At 37.5% G+C, this 26,699-nt stretch overlaps 1 protein-coding gene across 4 annotated transcripts in view; it reads right to left on the reverse strand.

The window, feature by feature from the left end:
• The window catches only part of Naaladl2 (N-acetylated alpha-linked acidic dipeptidase-like 2), a 1,374,648-nt gene that overhangs the window by 597,924 nt on the left and 750,025 nt on the right, over nt 1-26,699 (reverse strand). For all 4 annotated transcript variants that reach the window (XM_087630578.1, NM_001447432.1, XM_087630581.1 and 1 more), the window contains 1 exon segment: nt 21,499-21,618. In XM_087630578.1, coding sequence (XP_087486704.1) covers nt 21,499-21,618 — 120 coding nt within the window.

The following is a 26,699-nucleotide window of genomic DNA, read 5'->3' on the forward strand; positions in this document are numbered from 1 at the left end:
TTTATTCATGGCTCAACTGTCAGTCTACAGCAGGTATGTGAGAACATACAAAATATTGTCTATTGGAGATCGTGTATTGAGAAGGACGCAGAAATAATGCACAAGTACTTTTCAAATAATTATCTTTAAAACTATCTCTGAAACTAGGATGCTGATAGCCTTCCTCCTTTGGTTGCATTAGGAATAGGCTTATTAAGAATAGCTAGAACTATCCTCAACAACAAAGGACTTCCGGGAGAATCACTATCCCTGAACTCAAGCAGTATTAAAGACCAATAGTGATTAAAAAAAAAAAAACAAAACAAAACCTGTATGGTATTGGTACAGAGACAGGCAGATAGACCAGTGAAATAGAATTGAAAACCCAGAAATTAACCCACACACCTATGGTCACTTGATTTTTGACAAAGGAGCCAAAACCATCCAATGGAAAAAAGATAGCATTTTCAACAATTGGGGCTTGTTCAACTGGAGGTCAGCATGTAGAAGAATGCAGATAGGTCTATGCTAATGTCCATGTACAAAGTTTAAGTCCAAGTGGATCAAGGACCTCCACATCAAACCAGATACACTCAAACTAATAGAAGAAAAACTAGGGAAGCATCTGGAACACATGGGCACTGGAAAACATTTCCTGAACAAAACACCAATGGCTTATGCTCTAAGATCAAGAATCGACAAATGGGATCTCATAAAACTGCAAAGCTTCTGTAAGGCAAAGGACACTGTGGTTAGGAGAAAACGGCAACCAACAGATTGGGAAAAGATCTTTACCAATCCTACAACAGATAGAGGCCTTATATCCAAAATATACAAAGAACTCAAGAAGTTAGAACGCAGGGAGACAAATAACCCTATTAAAAATGGGGTTGAGAGCTAAACAAAGAATTCACAGCTGAGGAATATCGAGTGGTTGAGAAGCACCTAAAGAAATGTTCAACATCTTTAGTCATAAGGGAGATGCAAATCAAAACAACTCTGAGATTCCATCTCACACAAGTAAAATGGCTAAGATAAAAAAAAATTCCAGCAACAGCAGATGTTGGCGAGGATTTGGAGAAAGAGGGACACTCTTCCATTGTTGGTAGGATTGTGGACTGGTACAACCATTCTGGAAATCAGTCTGGAGGTTCCTCAGAAAATTGGACATTGCACTACCTGAGGACCCAGTTATAACTCTCTTGGTCATATACCCAAATGATGTTCCAACATACAACAAATACATATGTTCCACTATGTTCATAGCAGCCTTATTTATAATAGCCAGAAGCTTGAAAGAACCCAGATGCCTTTCAACAGAGGAATAGATACAGAAAATGTGGTACATCTACACTACTCAGCTATCAAAATCAATGACTTCATGAAATATATAGGCAAATGGATGGAACTAGAAAATATCCTGAGTGAAGTAACCCAATCACCGGAAAACACACATGGAATGCACTCATTGATTAGTGAATATTAGTCAAAATTCTTGAATTATCCAAGATGCATAGACCACATTTCAGAAGCCTACAGAGAGGAATCGCAAAAATCCCTGAAAGAATTCCAGGAAATCATAAATAAACAAGTAGAAGTCCATAGAGAGGAGTCACAAAAAATCCCTGAAAGAATTCCAGGAAATCATAAATAAAGAAGTAGAAGCCCATAGAGAGGAGTCACAAAAAAATCCCTGAAAGAATTCCAGGAAAACACAATCAAACAGCTGAAGGAATTAAAAATGGAAATAGAAGCAAATGAAGAAAGAACACATGGAAACAACACTGGATATAGAAAACCAAAAGAAGAGACAAGGAGCTGTAGATACGAGCTTCACCAACAGAATACAAGAGATGGAAGAGAGAATCTGAGCAGAAGATTCCATAGAAATCATTGACTCAACTGTCAAAGATAATGTAAAGCGGAAAAAGCTACTGGTCCAAAACATAAAGGAAATCCATCACTCAATGAGAAGATCAAACCTAAGGATAATAGGTATAGAAATGAGTGAAGACTCCCAGCTCAAAGGACCAGTAAATATCTTCAACAAAATCATAGAAGAAAACTTCCCTAACCTAAAAAAAAGAGATACCCATAGGCATACAAGAAGCCTACAGAACGCCAAATAGATTGGACCAGAAAAGAAACACCTCCCGTCACATAATAGTCAAAACACCAAACGCACAAAATAAAGAAAGAATATTAAAAGCAGTAAGGGAAAAAGGTCAAGTAACATATAAAGGCAGACCTATCAGAATCACACCAGACTTTTCGCCAGAAACTATGAAGGCCAGAAGATCCTGTACTGATGTCATACAGACCCTAAGAGAACACAAATGCCAGCCCAGGTTACTGTATCCTGCAAAACTCTCAATTAACATTGATGGAGAAACCAAGATATTCCATGACAAAACCAAATTTACACAATATCTTTCTACAAATCCAGCACTACAAAGGATAATAAATGGTAAAGCCCAACATAAGGAGGCAAGCTATACCCTAGAAGAAGCAAGAAACTAATCGTCTTGGCAACAAAACAATGAGAAGAAAAGCACACAAACATAACCTCACATCCAAATATGAATATAACGGGAAGCAATAATCACTATTTCTTAATATCTCTCAACATTAATGGCCTCAACTCCCCAATAAAAAGACATAGATTAACAAACTGGATACACAACGAGGACCCTGCATTCTGCTGCCTACAGGAAACACACCTCAGAGACAAAGACAGACACTACCTCAGAGTAAAAGGCTGGAAAACAACTCTTCAAGCAAATGGTCAGTAGAAGCAAGCTGGAGTAGCCATTCTAATATCAAATAAAATCAATTTTCAACTAAAGTCATCAAAAAAGATGAGGAAGGACACTTCATATTCACCAAAGGAAAAATCCATCAAGATGAACTCTCAATCCTAAATATCTATGCCCCAAATACAAGGGCGCCTACATGTGTAAAAGAAACCTTACTAAAGCTCAAAACACACATTGCACCTCACACAATAATAGTAGGAGATTTCAACACCCCACTCTCATCAATGGACAGATCATGGAAACAGAAATTAAACAGAGACGTAGACAGACTAAGAGAAGTCATGAGCCAAATGGACTTAACAGATATTTATAGAACATTCTATCCTAAAGCAAAAGGATATACCTTCTTCTCAGCTTCTCATGGTACTTTCTCCAAAATTGACCATATAATTGGCCAAAAAAACGGGCCTCAAAGGTACAGAAAGATAGAAATAATCCCATGCGTGCTATCGGACTACCACGGCCTAAAACTGGTCTTCACTAACAATAAGGGAAAACGCCCACATATACGTGCAAGTTGAACAATGCTCTGCTCAATGCTAACCTGGTCAAGGAAGAAATAAAGAAAGAAATTAAAGACTTCTCAGAATTTAATGAAAATGAAGGTACAACATACCCAAACTTATGGGACACAATGAAACCTGTGCTAAGAGGAAAACTCATAGTTCTGAGTGCCTCCAGAAAGAAACAGGAAAGAGCATATGTCAGCAGCTGGACAGCACACCTAAAAGCTCTAGAACAAAAAGAAGCAAATACACCCAGGAGGAGTAGAAGGCAGGAAATAATCAAACTCAGAGCTGAAATCTACCAGGCAGAAACAAAAAGGACCATAGAAAGAATCAACAGAACCAAAAGTTGGTTCTTTGAGAAAAACAAAAAGATAGATAAACACTTAGCCAGACTAACGAGAGGACACAGAGAGTGTGTCCAAATTAACAAAATCAGAAATGAAAAGGGAGACATAACTACAGATTCAGAGGAAATTCAAAAAATCATCAGATCTTACTATAAAAGCCTATATTCAACAAAACTTGAAAATCTGCAGGAAATGGATAATTTCCTAGACAGATACCTGGTATTGAAGTTAAATCAGGAACAGATAAACCAGTTAAACAACCCCATAACTCCCAAGGAAATAGAAGCAGTCATTAAAGGTCTCCCAACCAAAAAGAGCCCAGGTCCAAACGGGTTTAGTGCAGAATTCTATCAGACCTTCAGAGAAGACCTCATACCAATATCATCCAAACTATTCCACAAAATTGAAACAGATGGACCACTACCGAATTCCTTCTATGAAGCCACAATTACTCTTATAACTGAACAACACAAAGACCCAACAAAGAAAGAGAACTTCAAACCAATTTCCCTTATGAATATCTATGCAAAAGTACTCAATAAAATTCTGGCAAACGGAATCCAAGAGCACATCAAAAAAAGCATCCACCATGATTAAGTAGGCTTCATCCCAGGCATGCAGGTATGGTTTAATATACAAAACCATCAATGTGATCCATTATATAAACAAACTAAAAGAACAAAACCACATGATCATTTCATTAGATGCTGAGAAAGCATTTGACAAAATTCAACACCCCTTCATGATAAAACTCCTGGAAAGGATAGGAATTCAAGGCTCATACCTAAACATAGTAAAAGCCATATACAGCAAACCAGTTGCTAACATTAAACTAAATGGAGAGAAATTTGAAGCAATCCCACTAAAATCAGGGACTAGACAAGGCTGCCCCCCGTCTCTCTACTTATTCAATATAGTTTTTGAAGTTCTAGCCAGAGCAATCAGACAACAAAAGGAGGTCAAGTGGATACAGTTTGGAAAAGAAGAAATCAAAATATCTCTATTTGCAGATGATATGATAGTATATTTAAGTGATCCCAAAAGTTCCACCAGAGAACTACTAAAGCTGATAAACAACTTCAGCAAAGTGGCTGGGTATAAAATTAACTCAAATAAATCAGTAGCCTTCCTCTACACAAAAGAGAAACAAGCCGAGTAAGAAATTAGGGAAACGACACCATTCATAATAGACCCAAATTATATAAAGTACCTCGGTGTGACTTTAACCAAACAAGTAAAAGATCTCTACAATAAGAACTTCAAGACACTGAAGAAAGAAATTGAAGAAGACCTCAGAAGATGGAAAGATCTCCCATGCTCATGGATTGGCAGGATTAATATAGTAAAAATGGCCATTTTACCAAAAGCGATCTACAGATTCAATGCAATCCCCATCAAAATACCAATCCAATTCTTCAAAGAGTTAGACAGAACAATTTGCAAATTCATCTGGAATAACAAAAAACCCAGGATAGCTAAAGCTATCCTCAACAATAAAAGGACTTCAGGGGGAATCACTATCCCTGAACTCAAGCAGTATTACAGAGCAATAGTGATAAAAACTGCATGGTATTGGTACAGAGACAGACAGACAGACCAATGGAATAAAATTGAAGACCCAGAAATGAACCTACACACCTATGGGGACTTGATTTTTGACAAAGGAGCCAAAACCATCCAATGGAAAAAAGATAGCATTTTCAGCAAATGGTGCTGGTTCAACTGGAGGTCAACATGTAGAAGAATGCAGATCGATCCATGCTTATCACCCTGTACAAAGCTTAAGTCCAAGTGGACCAAGGACCTCCACATCAAACCAGACACACTCAAACTAATAGAAGAAAAACTAGGGAAGCATCTGGAGCACATGGGCACTGGAAAACATTTCCTGAACAAAACACCAATGGCTTATGCTCTAAGATCAAGAATCGACAAATGGGATCTCATAAAACTGCAAAGCTTCTGTAAGGCAAAGGACACTGTGGTTAGGACAAAACGGCAACCAACAGATTGGGAAAAGATCTTTACCAATCCTACAACAGATAGAGGCTTTATATCCAAAATATACAAAGAACTCAAGAAGTTAGACCGCAGGGAGACAAATAACCTTATTAAAAAATGGGGTTCACAGCTTAACAAATAATTCACAGCTGAGGAATGCCGAATGGCTGAGAAACACCTAAAGAAATGTTCAACATCTTTAGTCATAAGGGAAATGCAAATCAAAACAACCCTGAGATTTCACCTCATACCACTGAGAATGGCTAAGATCAAAAACTCAGGTGACAGCAGATGCTGGCGAGGATGCGGAGAAAGAGGAACACTCCTCCACTGTTGGTGGGATTGCAAACTGGTACAACCATTCTGGAAATCAGTCTGGGGGTTCCTCAGAAAATTGGACATTGAACTGCCTGAGGATCCAGCTATACCTCTCTTGGGCATATACCCAAAAGATGCCCCAACATATAAAAAAGACTCGTGCTCCACAATGTTTATCGCAGCCTTATTTATATTAGCCAGAAGCTGGAAAGAACCCAGATGCCATTCAACAAAAGAATGGATACAGAAAATGTGGTACATCTACACAATGGAATATTACTCAGCTATCAAAAACAACAACTTTATGAAATTCTTAGGCAAATGGTTGGAACTGGAAAATATCATCCTGAGTGAGCTAACCCAATCACAGAAAGACATACATGGTATGCACTCATTGATAAGTGGCTATTAGCCCAAATACTTGAATTAACCTAGATGCCTAGAACATATGAAACTCAAGACGGATGATCAAAATGTGAATGCTTCACTCCTTCTTTAAAAGGGGAACAAGAATACCCTTGGCAGGGAATAGAGAGGCAAAGATTAAAACAGAGACTGAAGGAACACCTATTCAGAGCCTGCCCCACATGTGGCCCATACATATACAGCCACCCAATTAGACAAGTTGGATGAAGCAAAGAAGTGCAGACCGACAGGAGCCGGATGTAGATCGCTCCTGAGAGACACAGCCAGAATACAGCAAATACAGAGGCGAATGCCAGCAGCACACCACTGAACTGAGAATAGGTCCCCCGTTGAAGGAATCAGAGAAAGAACTGGAAGAGCTTGAAGGGGCTCGAGACCCCAAAAGTACAACAATGCCAAGCAACCAGAGCTTCCAGGGACTAAGCCACTACCTAAAGACTATACATGGACTGACCCTGGACTCTGACCTCATAGATAGCAATGAATATCCTAGTAAGAGCACCAGTGGAAGGGGAAGCCCTGGGTCCTGCTAAGACTGAACCCCCAGTGAACTAGACTGTTGGGGGGATGGCGGCAATGGGGGGAGGGTTGGGAGGGGAACACCCATAGGGAAGGGGAGAAGGGAGGGTGATGTTTGCCCGGAAACCGGGAAAGGGAATAACACTCGAAATGTATATAAGAAATACTCAAGTTAATAAAAAAAAAAAAGATGAAAGGTGGAATCAGAGTTCAAGAACAGAAAAAAAAAGTGCACATGTTTCTTCTCTAAACTTAACATGCATACGCAAACTAGTTCTTGCCTGAAAGGAGTGTTGATACTTTATGTAATCTGTTAAAATATAGCATCATAAATTAGAAAAACTTATAACTGAAAAGGAAAAAGCTTAGTGTTTATCTTAAGAACTTGCTGATATCATTTATGTAATTATGAATGTTAGTCTAAATTTATCTAACCTAATTTGGGAAATTAATGGAACTATTAAATTCTTTCATTTTTTAAAACAATGAATTATTTAAAATGTGAGATTATTGTAAAAATGGTCAGAACTATTAATATTGTGCCCAATGTTTAGATAGATGATCATATCAAAACAATTATCAATTTATTGTTAATTTAAGTAAATGAAAAAAGAAACTTAGGTTACTACGAATAATCTAAAATGCAATGCAAGAGAAAATATAGAAAATAATACTTGTGTGTAGACAATAATAAATGGACCTACAGCAAATGAAAGGTATTTTTTTAGCTTTAATAAAAGCCCTTTTGAAATATTCATTATTCAAACAAATAAAAGCATTTTATTTTAGCTCTAATATGTAAGGACCATAAAACTTTCTGGATAGTTTATACATAAACAGGTTTTATGTATATATTTAGTTAAAGAATGGTTAAGGGAATGTATGAAGTCAACAAACTCAGTTGTATAATAACAATTACTAACTAGAATAATATTTTATTAAGTAGAGGTTGTTTCAGAGATTAATAGATTGTTTTTTGTATATTAATATTTTGAATAGCTTATTAAATAGTAATTTATTATGAAATGGGGGCATCTACTAAACTGAGAGATACAACATACCATGTATTTTATTTTTTATTATTTTTATTACTTAAAATGATTATTAAATTTAAATATATTCCATCATGTTATTCTTTTATTTGTTGGTCAAATACTTTTGAACTTGGGATGTGATATGGAGTGGTGACTATAGCCCAGTTCACTGCATTCAAGAAAAATTAGTTCCCTCTCCCAGAAGTTATAAATGACAGTTAGTTGTTAACCTTAACTCTAGTAGCTAGATATTAATTCACTCACTCAACCTTAAAATTGTAACGGGAAGAATAATAAGAGGAAAAAAATTATCACTATGATATTGTACAAGATAAATCAACATAAGGAAAAGAGCCCAAGAGAAGGCACAAGAATCTAGACCCACTCATTCACATACTTAAGAATCCCATAAAACCACTAAACTGGAAGCCATAATTGTTATACAAAGGACCAGGTGCAGAACAGTGCATGCCATATGCATATGGCTTCAGTCTGTGAGTTCATAATGAGCTTTGCTCCTGTTGATTTAGAGAGTCTGTTTTCTTGGTGTTCTGCATTCATTCTGGCTCTCGAGTTCTTTCTTCTTTTTCTGCAGGGCTCCCTAATTTCCGAGGAGAAGGAAGTGATTAAGGCAGCTAATTTAGGGTTGATTGTTCCAAGTTTTCTCAATATCTTTCTATGGCTTCCTGTGGATCTCTATATTTCTTTTCATCAGCTGCAGGAGGAAACTTGTAAGATGTAGTTGAATAAGGCACTGATCTATGAGTATAGCAGATTATCATTAAGAGTTACTACTTACCTTTATACTTTTTTGCTCACTATTATTTATTTTGACCTGAGATTCCTGGGGTCTTACTCTCTTGGCCACCCAAGAAGTTCCAGGAAGGGGTTCCATCTTGTTGAATGGGCCTTACATCAAATCAGTTATTGGTTGGTTTTGCTTATAAGGATTGTGGCACAAATGTTCTAGCATATACTACAGGTAGTAGATAAGATAAAGGGTTTGCAGCTAGATTGGTGATTATGGTTCATTTTTGATAGATATCATACTCAGTGGTTTCCTGCACATGGAGCATAGAGGAAAGACTCTATGTAGGCATAAGTTAAACATCTCCTTGCTGGATGAGTTATGTAGGTGGTGTCATCAGTGTAGCTTGTCTTTGCTACTGTATGGTTTCTTCTTTCTTTTCCTGTTCTCTATATCTTTTATTCTACCTTTCCAACCCCTGACAATAGAAAGGAAAGAAAAAAGGATAGAGAAGAATGAAAGAGATCCCTGAGTAAAGTCAAGGGTAAAGAAGGGGACAATGTTATCATTAGATTACTTCCTGGTGATTATGGGTATTAGTTCCTTGGCACAAGTTTGTTCTTCTCTGTCTGGATATTGAATTTCTTGGTGTTGTTTCTTCTTTGTGCAGGACGACTTAACAAACTGTGACCAACAGTATCCAGCCAACACCAACCCTCATCCAACAACCAATCCTACCTCTCCGGATTCTAGCATTTATGTACCTTCTCAAACTTCTATATAATATCACACAATTGCAGAAACTATCTGCAGCTATCAAAATCACACTCTTGCTAGAACAAGACCATTGCTGTGGTCAATCTGAAGCAGCCTTATACCCCACACCTGGGATTACAACAAAATCATATTCTCATAGTATTTCTGTGCTTTTAAAAGAAACAGAATGCTGGGGATTTAGCTCAGTGGTAGAGCGCTTACCTAGGAAGGGCAAGGCCCTGGGTTCGGTCCCCAGCTCCAAAAAAAAAGAAAAAAAAAAAAAAAGAAAAAAGAAACAGAATTCCAAAATGGGCACTACGGTTTAGCAATGGGGCCTTGCTTAGTTTGTAGAGAACATCCTATATATTTGGCAATAGTCTAGGATGTTTGGGGATATGCTTGGGATCCAAGTGACCTAAAATTCCATTAGATGTAAACCAATTCCATTACTGAAAACTTATTTTGGTGACAATACATGGCTACTTGAGACTCTGTCTCTCCCATTATTTGGAAATTTTATTTAGAACAGCTTCATATAATGTATATTTTAGTTTTCTACTGTATTAGAGTCTCATCCTACCCCTCAAATGCTCCTGAGTTTTAAATGTCTCTTCCTGTATCCCTTCCACAATCCATTGATCTTCCCAATGAAGTCCTCCCTCACCAAATCATCAATAACAATCTATTCAATTTTCCTTTCGTAATGAGATGAGATGTACTTCTTTGTAGTCTCTTAAACTGTGTATACCTAGCTGCCCTTTCTGGTTCTGTGGGTTGTAGTTTTATTGTCATTGAATTAACAGCTAACACCCACATATAAAGCAAATATATACCATATTTATTTTTTCTGGGTCTAGAATACTTTACTCAAGGGTTTTTCTAGTTACATTCATTTGCCTGCAAATTTTAAGACGTAAATATTGTCTAATAACTGAATAATACTTCATTGTATAAATATAACATGTTGCCTTAATCTATTCTTCTATTGAGGGACATCTAAATCATTTCAAATTTCTGGTTATCATGAATAAGTCAGTAACCAACATGGTTGGGCCAGTGTTTCTGTAGTAGGATGAAGCATCCTTAAGCAATATGCCCAAGAGAGGTATAGCTGGAGCTTGAGGTAGCTTGATTTCCCAGGTTCATAGTGGCTATACAAATTTCCACTCCCAACAGCAATGTATTGATGTTCCTTTTACTCCGCATCTTTGTCAGGATGAGCTGTCAGTTGTTTTGTTGATCTTAGTCATTTGACAGATACAAAATGAAAACTCAATGTAGTTTTAGTTTATATTTCCCTGATGGTTAAGGATCTCTAACATTTCTTTAAGTGTTTCTCATCCTTTTGTGTTTCTTTTGTTGCGTAGATTAATACCTCAGTTTTTAAAATTGGGTTATTGTCTTCTTGATTTGTAGTTTCTTGAGTTAAGTATTTTGAATGTTAGACCTTTGTTAGATTTGTAATTGATAAAATGTTTTCACATTGTATTAGGCCACTTCATCCAAATGGTAGTGTCTGGCTTTGCAGTTTCTTGATGTTCCTTTTACTAATTGTGAATTTTAGTGCCTGTGCTAATGGTGTTTGTTCTGTTAAAGTCTCCAGTGCCAATGAGTTCAAGGCTATTTTTCACTCTCACTTCTATCATGCTTAGTATTGTCTGGTTTTATATTAGTTTTATGAAGGGTGATAAGGATAGATCATATATATATATATATATATATATATATATATATATATATATAACCATCCTGTTTGCCCAGGAGTATTTGTAGAAGATTCTGTCTTCTTCCAGAGAGAATTTCTAACTTCTTTATCAAATATCATGTGTCTATAGGTGTGTAGATTCTGTATGACGTTTCAGTACTAATCCATGATTCTTATGTTTGCTTTTGTGCCAATAACATGCTATTTATTTTATTAATATAGTTTTATAGTACTACTTGAATTTGAGGTTGAGGATGCCTCTGTAGTTCTCCCCTTTAGCACTGAGGTGATCCTCCACCAAACCCTGTCACGCATTTGCCCATCCCTACCTCAACCAATGCCCTACATCCTTTTTCCCTGGAGTATCAAGTCTGCATAGGATTAAGCACATCCTTTCCCACTGAGGTCAGACAAGGCAATCATCTGCTACATGTGTGCCGGGGGCCACAGATCAGCCCATATATGTTGTTTGGTTGGTGGCTTAGTCTCTGGGAGTTCTGAGGGGTCCAGTAAGAGGATGCTGTTGTTCTTCCTGTGTGCTTGCCATCCCCTAACTTTTCCATGGGGTTGGTCCCGACTACAGACCAATGGTTGACTGCATCTGTCTTAGTTGCTGGTAGCAGTAAGCATTTTCTGGTGTAACTCTGCATTCTATTATTCTACTTACTATTTCAAACAAATGCCAAATGGAGAACAGAGAAAACAGAGAAGGCAAGTGACACTGAGAAGCCCTAAAACATCTAAAACTTTAGCAAAGACAGATGGGAAAAATAGGAAAGTCTAAAATGTGAAAAAAGTATCTTTATAATGTATTCTCTATTTTAGTGACTCCACGACTGTAGGCTATGTTTTAATTATTTTGGAGAAACATCCAACAATATTTACAAAACATGGATGGTTTTAGGGAATAAATTAAAACAAAGTCTCTGTTTCTGTTCCTTTGTCTCTTCTATCCTTCCTCTCTCACTAGTTAATTTCCTTCTTCCTTTCTCCTTTTCTCATCATTCCATTATCCCTCCATTTCTTTTCTATCATTTCTTCCATTTTATTCTGCTTCCTTCTTCTCTTTATCTTTTATGTTCTTCTTTTTATATATGTATATAGCAATATTTAATTGGGTAAAATAAAATTCTCAATCCTTCCATGCTACAAAGTGAGTATGAACACTTGGGGATTATAGTGAGAAGTATGTTACAATTAGAAACATTAAAACAAAGTCAGTCATAACATATGGTATCACTGGATATGATTTGATAGTTTTTAATATATAATGAAAATGACATTACAATATATGTAAGAGAATGCATTTGTTACCTTAATGTAAGCATAGATGTGATTTTTAAATTCTGAAGTTAATTTTAGACAAAGATTGGAAAGTTTTCAGACACATATTTAACTTAAATCCATAAGATGAACTTAAATATTAAAAATGTAATGTGAAATACATTCATATACACTCATATATATGTATATATATAATTTAGTTACTTTAATTTAATTGTTAATAAACCTTTTTAATATATTTATTGAATTAAATACATAATTACATAAAAATACTTGCACAATAAATAAATGTATGTCTGTGGTATGTGCATGTTTCAGTGCTAAAGGACATCGAATGGGACTTGATTCTCTTCTTTCTGCATGTGAGCCCTGAGAATCAAACTCACGTGTTTCATGATGAAGAAAAGGAAGTTTCTGTGAAGGAAACTTCACGGTGTCAAGTTTCCACAACTTCAGGGTTATCTTGCTGACCCCCTAAATTCTTTCTTGAAGACTGATTTCTAAGTGGCATAATGACACATTTCAACATCCTTTCATAAGTTATGATTGAAGTTATATTTAAGTCAAAATATGATTGGTAGATACACCATATTGGTCTAAATCATTTAAAACATCGTGTATATTGGTGGAATGGGGTAAAAAAATCTATCTTACTTAGCTTTCAAATGATTTAAACTATTGTGTTTTTATTTTGTGCTTACTTCTGAGTATGTTTTCTATGGCAAATGAAAGCATTCTCGAATCTTATAATTACAAATTATGGAGGTATTGGTCTCTCGTAATTACTTCCGAGAATTGGGTGTGAAGTGCCCCATTAAATTATTCAGTGGAAAAAGTACATCTTTGCTAAGGAACAAGATAATGTTCGCCTTTTATTTTTCTTCATTAAATACTAGCAAAGACTGTTTTAAGATAAAAGAGAAGCAAGTTTGCCTTCACATGCAGAATTACACTAAACTTAACCGTGATACCCTTTAGTTAACTTTGTCCAAAGATATTCTAAAGTTGCCATTGAAATGGTCTAGGCTCCCTATTACAGGAACAAAGATATATTTTGCAAGTTTCAATGGGAAAATCTATTTCTTTCCTTTCATAAATTCTCCACCACATTTCCACAACTTACACAGAGCATAACTCTTTGCTCATTCCTATATACAGTATAACTTTCAGAAATACTATGTCGACAGAAACAATGATTTCTTTGGTCAAAGAGGCTGGAGAGTGCCTCAAACAACATGAGCTCTTCCCATTGTTCTCAGTTGTTCTCAGAACTAGATAAGATCCTTATTGCTAAAGGCATAATATAGGTTGGTTTCATGAAATAGAAAATTCAAGCTGTAGCATATCTAGCAGGCTCCTTGCTTTTATAGTGCCAAAATATGCTAAGAAGGTTTACTGGGAGAAAATGACATCAATGGTCTTAACCACTTTTGAACTCTTTGAGGCAAGATTTCGCTCTATTAGTAGCATGAAATCATGAAAAACTACAACTGGGTAGGCAAGGTATATTACTGACCCTCTACCAAAACAGCAAGTATTCTTCAGCACTGAGCCACCATTCCATCACCTTAATTTGAAATTTTAAAATAATTTTTCTTGGGCTGGAGAGATGGTTCAGCCGTTAAAGACTAGGCTCACAACCAAAATAATTTTTCTCATAAAATTCACAATTCTATAAAAAGTGTATATTTAGATAAATGTAAACTTGGAGATATCATCAATTACTAAATCTACCCTAAGTCACACTTCATAATTAGGAGAATGGGTACTTTAGACTCATACATATCTGTGAGGAAACCCTGCTGCTAAGGTAGACTTCTGATGTTACCAGAAAAGCCTGAGCTCCTTGCAAAATAGCAGAATCCCTTTGTCAGCTGGGTTTCCTCTTCTCTGCTGGATCCCAAACCTACTGAAGATCATGCTAATGACCAAAGTCAGTAGCCTTAGCTTCAGCCAATGACCTTTGCCCACCCTGGATATTTTCATCCCCTCGCCCCAAACTATATAACAATTGGTTCACCCTGAATTAAGGGTATGCATATAAGCCCACCTGGAATAAAGGTATATATGCAAGCTAAGACTATCTCAGAGAGCTATTTCAATGAAGATCATCAGAGAAGGCCTTTGCCTAAAACCTCTGTAACAGTAATTGTGGGAGAAGCATCACCCTCTTCCCACCCACCCATGCTCATTCATTTTCAGTTAGCCAGAGATCCTGCCCTTTCCACACTCTGCTTCTTCCTTCTAGTCAGGTGTGCAGCAGCATCTGGACACCCTGAGAGGGAGAAAGCAGAGGACATGGAGCCACACATATCAACCAATATTGCTTTGTATACCACTTCCATTTAAAAATATCCACTGAGTTCACCTCTACAAAGGTGAAATCTGTTAGTGAGTAGGACTAAATGGATATATTGTATTTCTTATATCTTTTCTCCAATTAGAAAAACATGCTTAAGAAGGGTTTCTGCAACTATATGCGACTGTTTTAAAGCATTTATTGCACTCTGAAAGATTATCTAGCAAAAATAGTACGTGTGTGTGTTTGTGTGTGTGTGTGTGTCCAACTGTGCATGATCTCACACTGATTTAAATATAAATTCATCCTCCATTTGATAGTTCTGGGCTTGCTCCTCAGTCCAGCAGAGCCTTCTGGGGACCTAAGAACATTCTGCCTCCTTAAGGAAACATTCATCGTCCCTAAACTAAACAGTTTGAAACCCTGCCTAACCAATCCCATCATAGTAAAATGTGGTGCCCACTTTCACAGTTTGTCTACCTCTGATACCCTGCAGAGTCAGATCTACCTACTATTGTAGTTTGCCTGGAACACAGCCTGCATTTTTGGATCCAACTGCCATCACGGTTGGGTCTGAATGAGACATTGTCTGCAGAGTAGGGTCTGCCTGGGACACAGTCTGCAGAGTAGGATCTGTAAGGACACAGCCGGTAGAGTCAAGTTTACTTGAAGCACAGTCCACAGAATTGGGTGTCGGATCCTCCAGGGTTTCCTCAGTGTTTTCCCCCTTCTGAGCCTTGCTAATGCATGTGGAAGTTCTTAGGAAAAGAACATCCTGGCCCACTTCTTGGTAGTGTGGCAGCTCAGATGCCTTCAGTTGGGTACCCTGACACTCATTGTCTGGTTCATGGATTCTGACAACTCTCTGAGGAGTCCTGCTGCCGTCACAATCATCCAGCTAACTCCATGGGAAAATAAGGTGTCTAAAGGACAGCAGAAGTGGGAAAAAGTAAGGGACATAGAGGGAAGGACCTGGGAGGGACAGAGGAGGGTAGGGATAAAGGGAAGTAGGAGCAGGAGTAAGAGGAGAGGGGATTGAGTACGGAGGCCAGGAAATTGAACAGAGGTGTGTAGCAGTGTGGTATGGGTAACTGGGTGTAGCTCCTAGAAAGGTTCACAGGACCCAACAAGGATGACATTAGTGGACATAACCAACAAAGGGGAGAGAGAACCTGTAGAGAACATATCCAGTGGATAGGCATGGCCTCCGGTTGAAGGATGGGGGCACTTACCCATCACAAAAATACTAATTCAGAATTTCTCCTGTCAAATTAAATGCAGGGACAAAGAGTGGAGAAAAGACTGAAGGAAAGGCCATCCAGAGACTGCCCCACCTAGGGATCCATCCCATCTGCAGACACCAAACACAGACACTCTAGCTGATGCTGAGAAGTGCTTGCTGACAGGTGCCTAGTATAGCTGTCTCCCAAGAGGATGTGCCAAAGTCTGACCAATACAGATGCAGAAGCACACAGCCAACCATTGGAATAAGCGTTGTGACCCCAGTGGAGGAGTTAGGGAAAGAACTGAAGGAGCTGAAAGGGTTAGCCACATTACAGGAAGAACAACAATATCAACTACCCAGACCTCCCTAAACTCCCAAGAACTAAACTACCAACCACAGAGTACACATGGTGGGGCCCATGGCTCTAGCTGCATATGTAGCAGAGGATCACCTTATCTGGCATCTATGGGAAGGGGAGCCCATAGTCCTGTGGAGGGTAGGGGAATGCAGGGGCACTGACGCCTGAGGGGTGGGCAGGTGGAGGAGCACCCTCATAGGAGAGTGGGGTGGAGAGGGGATGGGGGGTTTAACTTGGAAGGGAAATAACATTTAAAATGTAAGCAAATAAAATAGCCAATTTAAAAAAAAAAGAGCACAATCAAAAAGACCCAGGACAATATGACACCAAAAATGCGAAGCTATCCTGATACAACACACCCTGGAAAGTAAAAGCAGAGTCTCTTAAATCTAATCTTATAAAGATGGCCCAGGCTTTTAAAGAGAACATGAATACATTCCTCAAGGAGATACAGGATATACATTCAAATGGGTAGAGACACTAAACGACGGAGCAAATAAAATGAAGAATTACAGGAAAACACAAGCAAACAGGTGACGAATATAAATAAAACTAAGACGGAAAGGGAAATAGAAGCAATAATAGAGGAACTAGCCAGGAAGTGTGGAGATCATGTGTAAGTAGGACAGGGGAGAGTGAGAAGGGAGATGGACAGTGAAATGTGTGAGGCAATCTCTGCGGCATGCCAGAAACCTGGGATGGGGAGAGACCTCAGAGGGTCTATGGGGACAAGTCTAACTGAAACTCCTATCAGTGGGAGATGTTGATCCTGAGGTGCTCACTTTCTGTAGTCAGGCAGGACTTTCAGTCCAGGGATAAAGACAGCAACCCACCTACAATACCTTTGACTCAAAACGTGTCCTGCCTACAAAATGTGCTGGGACAAAGATAGAGCTGAGACTGAAGAAATGGAAACCAATGGCTATCCCAAATTGAGACCCATAGCAAAGGCAAGAACCAATCCCTGAACCTGTTAATAATACTCTGTTATGCTTGAACACACGAACCTAGCATAAATATCCTCTGAATGTCTCCACACAGAAGACAATGGAAAGAGATGCAGAGACTTACAGCCAAAGATTAGATGGAGCTCTGAAAATCTTATAGAAAACTTGGGAGAAAGAGAGACCCAAAGAGGACAGGGATTCCACAAGAAGACCAACAGGGTCAACTAAACTGGACCCTTGTGGGCTCTCAGAGACTGAATCGCCAAACAGTGGGCTCAGGCAGGAGCTAATCCCCTCCTAACACAAACAGATATGTAGCAGCTTGTTCTTTGCCCAGGTTCCCTAGCAACTAGAATATTGGCTGTCCCTGAGCCTGTTGCCTGCCTGCCTATGCCCCTAAATGGACTGCCATGTTTGACTTCAGTGGTTTGAGGATGTGCTTAGTTCTTCAGAGACTTGCTATGTGTGTGTGTGGGGGGGTGTTTGGTAGGTAGGGGAGCTGGCAGAGGTTATGTTAGTAGGAGGGAGTGACCCACAAAGTGTTTTCCCTACTGAAGAGAAAAGGAAGTTAGAATAAGGGGAGACCTTACATAAGGGTGTACTGTGAGGAGAGGAAGAACTGATGGGTTGTAAAGTTTATAACTAAAGCAGATGATATGATAGTGTACTTAAGCGAACCCAAAAGTTCCACCAGAGAAATACTTAACCTGATAAACAACTACAGCAAACTGTCGGGGTATAAAACCAACTCTAATAAATCAGTAGCATTCCTCTACTCAAAGGATAAAAAAGCTGAGAAAGAAATTAAGGAAATGACACCCTTCACAATAGTTCCAAATAACATAAAATATCTTGGTGCGACTTTAATCAAGCAAGTGAAAGATCTGTATGACAAGAACTTCAAATCTCTGAAGAAAGAAATTGAGGAAGATCTGGGATGATGGAAAGATCTTCCATGCTTGTGGATTGGCAGGATTAATATGCTAAAGATGGACATTTTGCCAAAAGCAATCTACAGATTCAATGCAATTCCCATCAAAATTCCTACTCAATTTTTTATAGAGATAGAAAGAGCAATTTGCAAATTCATTGGGAATAACAAAAAACTCAGGATACCAAAAACTATACTCAACAATAAAAGAACTCCTGGGGGAAATCACCATCCCTGACCTCAAGCAGTATTACAGAGCAATAGTCATAAAAACAGTATGGTATTGGTACAGAGACAGGCAGATAGATCAGTGGAATAGAATTGAAGACCCAGAAATGAACCCACGCACTTGTGGTCACTTGATGTTTGATAAAGGAGCTAAAACCATACAGTGGAAAAAAGATAGCATTTTCACCACAATGGTGCTGATTTAACTGGAGGTCACCATGTAGAAGAATGCAAATTGATCCATTCTTATCACCATGTACAAAGCTTAAGTCCAAGTTGATCAAAGACCTCGACATCAAACCAGATACACTCAAACTAATAGAAGAAAAAGTGGGGAAGAGTCTCAAACACATGGCACTGGGAAAAATTTCCTGAACAAAACACCAATTGGTTATGCTTTAAGATTAAGAATCGACAAATGGGACCTCATAAAACTGCAAAACTTTTGTAAAGCAAAAGACACTGTGGTTAGGACAAAAGGGCAACCAACAGATTGGGAAAAGATCTTTACCAATCCTATATCTGATAGAGAGCTCATATCCAAAATATACAAAGAACTCAAGAAGTTAGACCGCAGGGAGACAAATCATCCTATTAAAAATGGGGTACAGAGCTAAACAAAACAACCTCATCTGATCATTATCAAATGACCAAATAGCACCTAAAGAAATGTTCAACATCCTTAGTCATCAGGGAAATGCAAATCAAAGCAACCCTGAGATTCCACCTCACACCAGTGAGAATGGCTAAGATCAAAAACTCAGGTGACAGCAGATGCTGGCGAGGATGTGGAGAAAGAGGAACACTCCTCCATTGTTGGTGGAATTGCAAACTGGTACAACTACTCTGGAAATCAGTCTGGAGGTTCCTCAGAAAATTGGACATTATACTACCTGAGGATCCAGCTATACCACTCTTGGGCATATACCCAAAAGATGCTCCTACACACAACAAAGAAACATGCTCCATTATGTTCATAGCAGCCTTATTTATAATAGCCAGAAGCTGGAAAGAACCCAGATCCCTTCAACAGAGGAATGGATTAAAAAAATGTGGTACATTTACACAATGGAGTACTACTTAGAGATCAAAAAGATGACTTCATGAAATTAATAGGCAAATGGAATGAACTAGAAAATATTATCCTGAGCGAGGTTACTCAATCACAGAAAAACACACTTGGTATGCACTCATTGATAAGTGGATATTAGCCAAAAAGCTCAAATTTCCCAAGATGCTAACTACAGACCACAGGAAACTCAAGAAGAAGGATGACCAAAATGCAGATGTTCCCACTCCTTCTTAAAAGGGGAAAAATAGGAGGGCATATGGAAGCAAAGTTTAGAGCAACAACTGGAGCAATGGACATTCAGAGCCTGACACATATGTGGCGCATATATATATATATATATATATATATATATATATATATATATATATATATATATATATATATATCTCGACCAAAACTAGGTAAGATTGATGAAGCTAGAAAATGCATGTGGAAAGGGATTGGATATAGATCTCTCCTTATAGACACATCCAGAGCATGTCCAATACAGAGGTCAATGCTAGCAGCAAACCACCGAACTGGGAATAGGAACACATTGGGGGGAATTAGAACAAGTATTAAAAGATTTGAAGGAGCTTGCAACCCCATAAAAACAACAATGCAAACAACCAGAACTTCCAGGGACTAAACCACTACCTAAAGACTATACATGGACTGACCCAGGGTTCCAACTGCATATGTATCAGAGAATAGCCTTGTTAGGCAGCAGAGGAAGGGAAAGCCCTTGGACTTGCCGAGGTTGGACCCCCAGTGCCGTGGAATATGGGGGAGGGCAATAAGGGGGATGTATAGGGGGAATACCCGTATGGGGGACAGGGAGCAAAGGGAATGTGGGCTTATGAACAGGAATCCGGGAAGGGGAATAACCTTTGAAATGCAAGTAAAGAAATATATAATAAAAAATTTTTAAAAAGTAAAATTAGATACAGAGTCTCCCTCCTTTATTATTTCTCACATCTCTCTCTCTGTCTGTACTTCTCTCCTTCCCTCCTTCCCTGTCGTCGTCTTCTTCTTCTTCTTCTTCCTTCTTCTTCTTCTTCTTCTTCTTCTTCTTCTTCTTCTTCTTCTTCTTCTTCTTCTTCTTCTTCTTCTTCTTCTTCTTCTTCTTCTTCCTCCTCCTCCTCCTCCTCCTCCTCCTCCTCCTCCTCCTCCTCTTCCTCCTCTTCTTCCTCTCTCTCTCTCTCTCTCTCTCTCTCTCTCTCTCTGAACCACACACTTGTGTGTATAAAAAACATTGAGTCAAGTAGACCAGATTAGCCTCCAACTCAAAGATCTGCCTGCAGCTACCTCCTCAGTTCTAGAATTAAATTATATGCCACCAGGCCTGGCCTCATTTTTCTTACTAGGTCATCCAACAGTTTTCTTGAAAATGGTTTTTAAGTTTGAAAATTAGCAAAATCTTTTATGAAAGGATAAGAAAAAGTCCAGTTGTCTCCAGAGCAAGGTGCTACCTCTGACATAAACACAGAGACCATTTTTCTAAACAGAAATAGAAGATGAAGGAACAGCAAGCCTTCCCAACTATACATTATGCTAGATCCTTATCCAGTGTTTAGTTTGAACTGCTTTAATTATATAAACCCATCTAATGGATAAGTGTTAATAAAGTTCAATTTAAGTGAACATAAATAAAAATTCTGGATCCTGTTAGCCTATTATATTTAATTAGATTCCTGAGTACAGGCGGTTACTGTAAAGTTTCAGTTTAAAAAATTAATCACAGAAGAGAATAAGACAATTATGTTGTGATCTACAGGACAGATGCACACAGACATTAGCCAGTTTGAAAGCAGATTAGGAATTTTACATGTATCCTGAGAAGAGAAATCTCAAGTTCTTATTGTCAGTGTTTTAGATGTGGATGTTTATATAGGTATGCATCTTGATTTGGAGTTCACAGACTCATTATTCTCCAATTTAACTTCACAAGCACCTACCTCAAACAGCACAAAGGAATTGATTTACTCTTTCACCAAACAAGAGCCTTTGGACTAACCTTATATAGTAGTGGTAATTTTCCTAATTTCAGGAGTGCAATTTGATTTGTAGTATTTTTCAACTTTGTAATCCGTTTTAAGTCATCCATAGTTCCATAACTCACATCGATGACATCAGCCTGAAAAAAAGGAGAAAAAAATAAAGAATAAATAAATAAATAAAGCCTTATAGTGAACATAATGGCAGTCCCCCAGTTGTTTCTTGTGAATCAAATCTTCCAGTGCAACTTAATGTTATCTCTCAGTCTGTCCTAATTTTTACTTACTAATTTGACAGGTAACAATGATGCTTTTGATCACAAGGATCAATCTTAGTCATTGCTTGTCTTAGTCAGGGTTTCAATTCCTACACAAATCATCATTACCAAGAAACAAGTTCAGCTTACACTTCAACATTGCTGTTTCCCTCCAAAGGAAGTCAGGAAAGGAATTCACACAGGGCAGAAACTTGGAGGCAGGAGCTGATGCAGAGGCCATTGAGGAATGCTGCTTACTGTATTGCTTCCCTTGGCTTGTTCAGTTTGCTTTCTTATAGAACCTAGGACCACCAGCCCAGGGATGGCAACACCTACAATGGGATAGACCCACTCCTCTTAATTACAAATTGAAAAAACAATCTTAGAGCTGGGTCTCATGGAGGCATTTCCTCAAGGGAGGCTCCTTTCTCTGTGATAACTGGAGCTTTTGTCAAGTGGACACACAAAGCCAGCTAGTACATTGCTGGTCTGCTTTCTCCCTCCTATACAAGTTGAAAGCTTCCATGATAGTTTTCCTATGCTCATCTTTCATGAGTCATTTTACAAACATTTTCTTTAGGATAAATAATAACCATGCTGATCTCAGGCTTGTAGACTCAATGAGTCATCATCATTATTATTTACGATGTTCTCTGAGAATAATTATGCACAACTATTCAAGTAGCTCAAGTGATCAGCTATCAACACCACTCATTTGCTATGTCTCACCAACAAAATACTGTGTGGTACTCTGGTCTTGAAAATATGACATCAAATAAATATTTGTGCAACAATTCCACCACATCCTACTTCTGTAGCGTTCTTTATTAAGAGCCTCACCTCTTTTCTCATGTAAACATTTATGATTATGTGACACCTCTGCCTGTAGTCCTGATTCCTGCTAATGCTTTCCTTCTCACAAAATTCCGAACTGTAGGACCCATCAAAGACCTTCCTAGCAGGCAAGGTGATTCCTTTCAGCTCTGCTTTCTGTAATGTGCGTTATAAAATAAAAGTTATATTTTCTAATGTTATGTAATACAAAATATAGTCTTTCTAATTTCAAATTCTAAAACATTTAACTCACCATAGACAGGATGATGAAAAGAGTGAAAGGAAATAGACAGCAGCAGAGAGTGGGATTCAGAACTCAGCTAAATCTAAGATATCTGGCCGGACATCACAGTGTCCTTACATAATCTCTTTGAGCAAAGATTTGGTTTCAAAAAAATTTGAGTATTATAAGCAGTCAAGAAGAAATGGATACATACCAATTCCCAGTTCCTTATTCCATGGGACAAATCTTTGATTCAAGTCAGGCAAAGAGCAACACCCAATGGGCAACTCTTCTTATTGTAAATAATGCTGTCAATATAGTCTCCCAAAGGAATGACTAAATGTCCATTTATCTTCTAGAAAATTCTCGATTCATCCAAGTTTATGATTAAAATTTACCATCACTTTTAGCTATCTCATTTATCAATATCTTCAAAATTTGCTAATACACCAAGACCCATATCAAACCTTATTTATTAGATAAATTGTATTTCACTTTTACACAATAACAAAACGTTCACTAGTTTTACTTCCAAGCAATCAGTCTGCACCTATGTCCATGGTGTGTGTGTGTGTGTGTGTGTGTATGTGTGTGTGTGTGTGTGTGTGTGTTGTATGAGTGTGTTAGACAGAGTCTGTGTGAGTATGAAAATGCAGGTTTATGTGTATGAGCATAGTGTAAATTTCTATGTGTAGAAACTTTCCTGTTGAGCAGTGCATGCCATACTATTTTCTTCAATTATCAAACATACATTGTTAGTTCCTGAGGATTATAATTAAATAATTATGTAATATTTGAGAAGGTAAGTTATATTTTCAAGTGCATTTGAATGTAATGGTTAAAACACTTCTGTCAGAATTGTTTTTTACTATGATTTTCTTCTTAATAAAATATGTTTTAAAAATTCCTTAATGTAATTTTTGAGTTTACAGCTACTTAACTTATATGAATAAACATTGATCTATAATCTTAATAGCCTGATTAAATAAACAATCAAATAACATGTATGTTTGCACTACAAAAGAGGAAATTCATATTTTTCATTTCAAATTAGGAAGCTTTACACTAATTATTTGAGATTCAATGACAGCACTTGAAAATAGACTACTATTCTATTGGTCATATTAATGAACATATTTGTCATACTTAGAAATGCTTGAGGGAAAACTTCACAGTTTTAAGTGGATAAAAGGCCTTGCTTGGTTTTTGTTCACACACACACACACACACACACACACACACACATCAGATTTACAACAATGTCAATCATAAAAAATTTTGAATTATTGAATAAACTGGAATATTCAATCATTTTTCACCTCTTGTTAAATACATGCCATCAGACTGAAGACTTTTCCATATAAGAGATTTTCTCTTCTCAGCTGTTTCTCAGTACAAACAACTGTACAAAACAGTTTTATGATATTCTGTATTGAAAATATATTTTAAATAGAAATAATTACAGTAGTCTCAAGTTTTGATGATTTGGTGGGTTGATAAATGCATTTATTGGTTTTTGAAGATTTTGTAGAGCATGTTCTTTCTGAAAGTCTTTCCTACTTACCTAGTAGACAAATAAAAACCATACCCAACACACATTATTGATACTATGCTCAAATCTATATACAATTATATGCTAAAATGCCAAACCATTTCTTTCCAAATGTATTTATTTGCACAATGACTCTCTTTTGACTGTATTTCCCCAGCATGCTAGAAATCACCCTTTATATCATCAGTTACATAGTATTCAGTTTATGTCCCAAACTTGACATGAAGTCAAATCTTATATTTAAGATTGAAAAAGGAACAAATAACTTAAGACAACAACAACCAGTAGACCCCGCTCTATATTAGCCCATGTTAAAATTAAATCATTTTACTAGGTTGAGATCAAAGTTGATCCACACAGAAATGACTGAGGTTTCCAGAAAAATATTTATGTAGAAGGAATCAATATTGAGATATTAGTTAAGTTTGTAATTGAAGTATGGTGAAATGATACTATTTACCACTGGATGGTGTCCATGGTCTTAAACAGAATTGTCTTGAAACAAAATAGTTGTTAAATAAAAGCCATAGCAATCTGAAAGCAAGTATTCTTATGTAATGTGTATTATAAGATATTATGATAATTAATGAATTTAGAAATAACATTGTGTTATCAAATACTTGTTAAAAGTGTTCCAATTTTATAATGAAAAATATTTCCTTAAAATGTCATGCTTTAAAGCTGTTAATCAGATATGCTTATGGAACAATAACAATAACTAAAATAATATTTGATAAATCCATGTGCCGGGAACACAGTACAGAGTAACCATCTCAGTTTGCAGTTCAATATTGGCTCCACATCTTGCATAAATAAACTAAGGCCTAGTAATAGGAACCAACTGTCACTTTGTCACTGGAATTAAGAGCAGCACAGACCCTCTAAAGTCATCTCCTGGAGGACATTTCATCAAGAAAAGTTTTTAACAAAGGACCTCACTGGTTGAAGAAATGTTCATGGTGCTGTCTAGTTAAACAGGACCAGCCACTTTCTGGAACAAAGGCTCTACTTAAAATTATGTTTTTCTAGGGGGTAGGGGAAGGTTTTTGATGTATACAGCTGAAGCCCTGAGTTCAGGTCCACAGTGAACAATGTGGCATTGATACTGAGCCCATAACCTGAGGACCAATAAAAGAGTACCTGCAGGATTGTCACCAAATGATGTGGATACATGAGCTCTAGAAAAGGTGAGAGCCCTGCATCAAAAACAAGGTGACAGGTATTAGAGGACAACTAACTTCGGTCTGTGTCCTTCACACTTTTTCAAAAAAAAAAAAAAAGAGCATTCCTTCCACACAGACATTTATGAAACATACAACACTTTATTATCACCTCCCCATTGTACACAAAGTAAAATAATTTGCAGACTTATTTTGTTTTGTACGATGACCATCAAAATAGAATCTCTGATAATTGTTTGAGGTTGTTTCACTGGCATTGCACACTTCCACAGCCTCAGCAGCCCAACAATAAAAGTTTATTTTTTGCTTGCTCTGCAGGCTGAGAATAAAATACCAAAATGCCTGTAAAATCTGCTTCTGCTGAGTGATTTCCTTTTTGCTTAACTCACTACATGAGAGGGGTTGGGAAGAAGGAGAGAGAGCTAAAGAGACAGAAATAGAGATAGAGAGAGAAAGAGAGAACACATTTTTGCTCTTTTATGTCCCTCCCACAAGAGGATTTAGTTACATATAATCAGCTTCCTGTAAACTCTAAAGGACTCATTCTCTTAAGATGTATGCACTGGGAAGAATAGACATGAAGCAGACATACAAAAGGAGAAGAGAAAGATTGTTAGAGCCAGAAAACCGTCTATGATTCACTATGCTAGATAGTATCTTCTAGATTGACAGTGGTGCTGCACACAAGAAATCTAAACTTTATACGATCACACCAGTCAGCTTGTTAATGTCATGGGGGAAATTTCTCAAGACCCTATTCTTAGACAAAGAAATAAAGACAACCAGTCCTTTCTGAATGAGGGAGAACCTGTTTCCTGAGAGGGGTGTTCTTAATCATCTAGCATAAATAACATCTAACATAAACATTATCTAAAACCAAGTACCCAGTCCTAAATACATGTACACATGAGCAACACTTAATGGACCCAGTATCCAATAGGCTGTGTGTGTGTGTGTGTGTGTGTGTGTGTGTGTGTGTGTGTGTGTATGTTAAAGACAATAGTAATCAGAGGAGAGAATGTCGTGAATTTGAGAAGGAGTTGAGGGAACATTAAAAGAGATGAGGGGAGGGAGGAAGGCTTGAAAGAACATAAACATAATATTCATGACTGATGAAATTATCAAAAATATTTTACAAATATGAAGCAGAATTGCTTCTAAAATAGTTTTTTAA

This window comes from Rattus norvegicus, chromosome 2, assembly GCF_021556685.1.
Source record: "Rattus norvegicus strain SHRSP/BbbUtx chromosome 2, alternate assembly SHRSP_T2T, whole genome shotgun sequence".
NCBI lineage: Eukaryota > Metazoa > Chordata > Mammalia > Rodentia > Muridae > Rattus > Rattus norvegicus.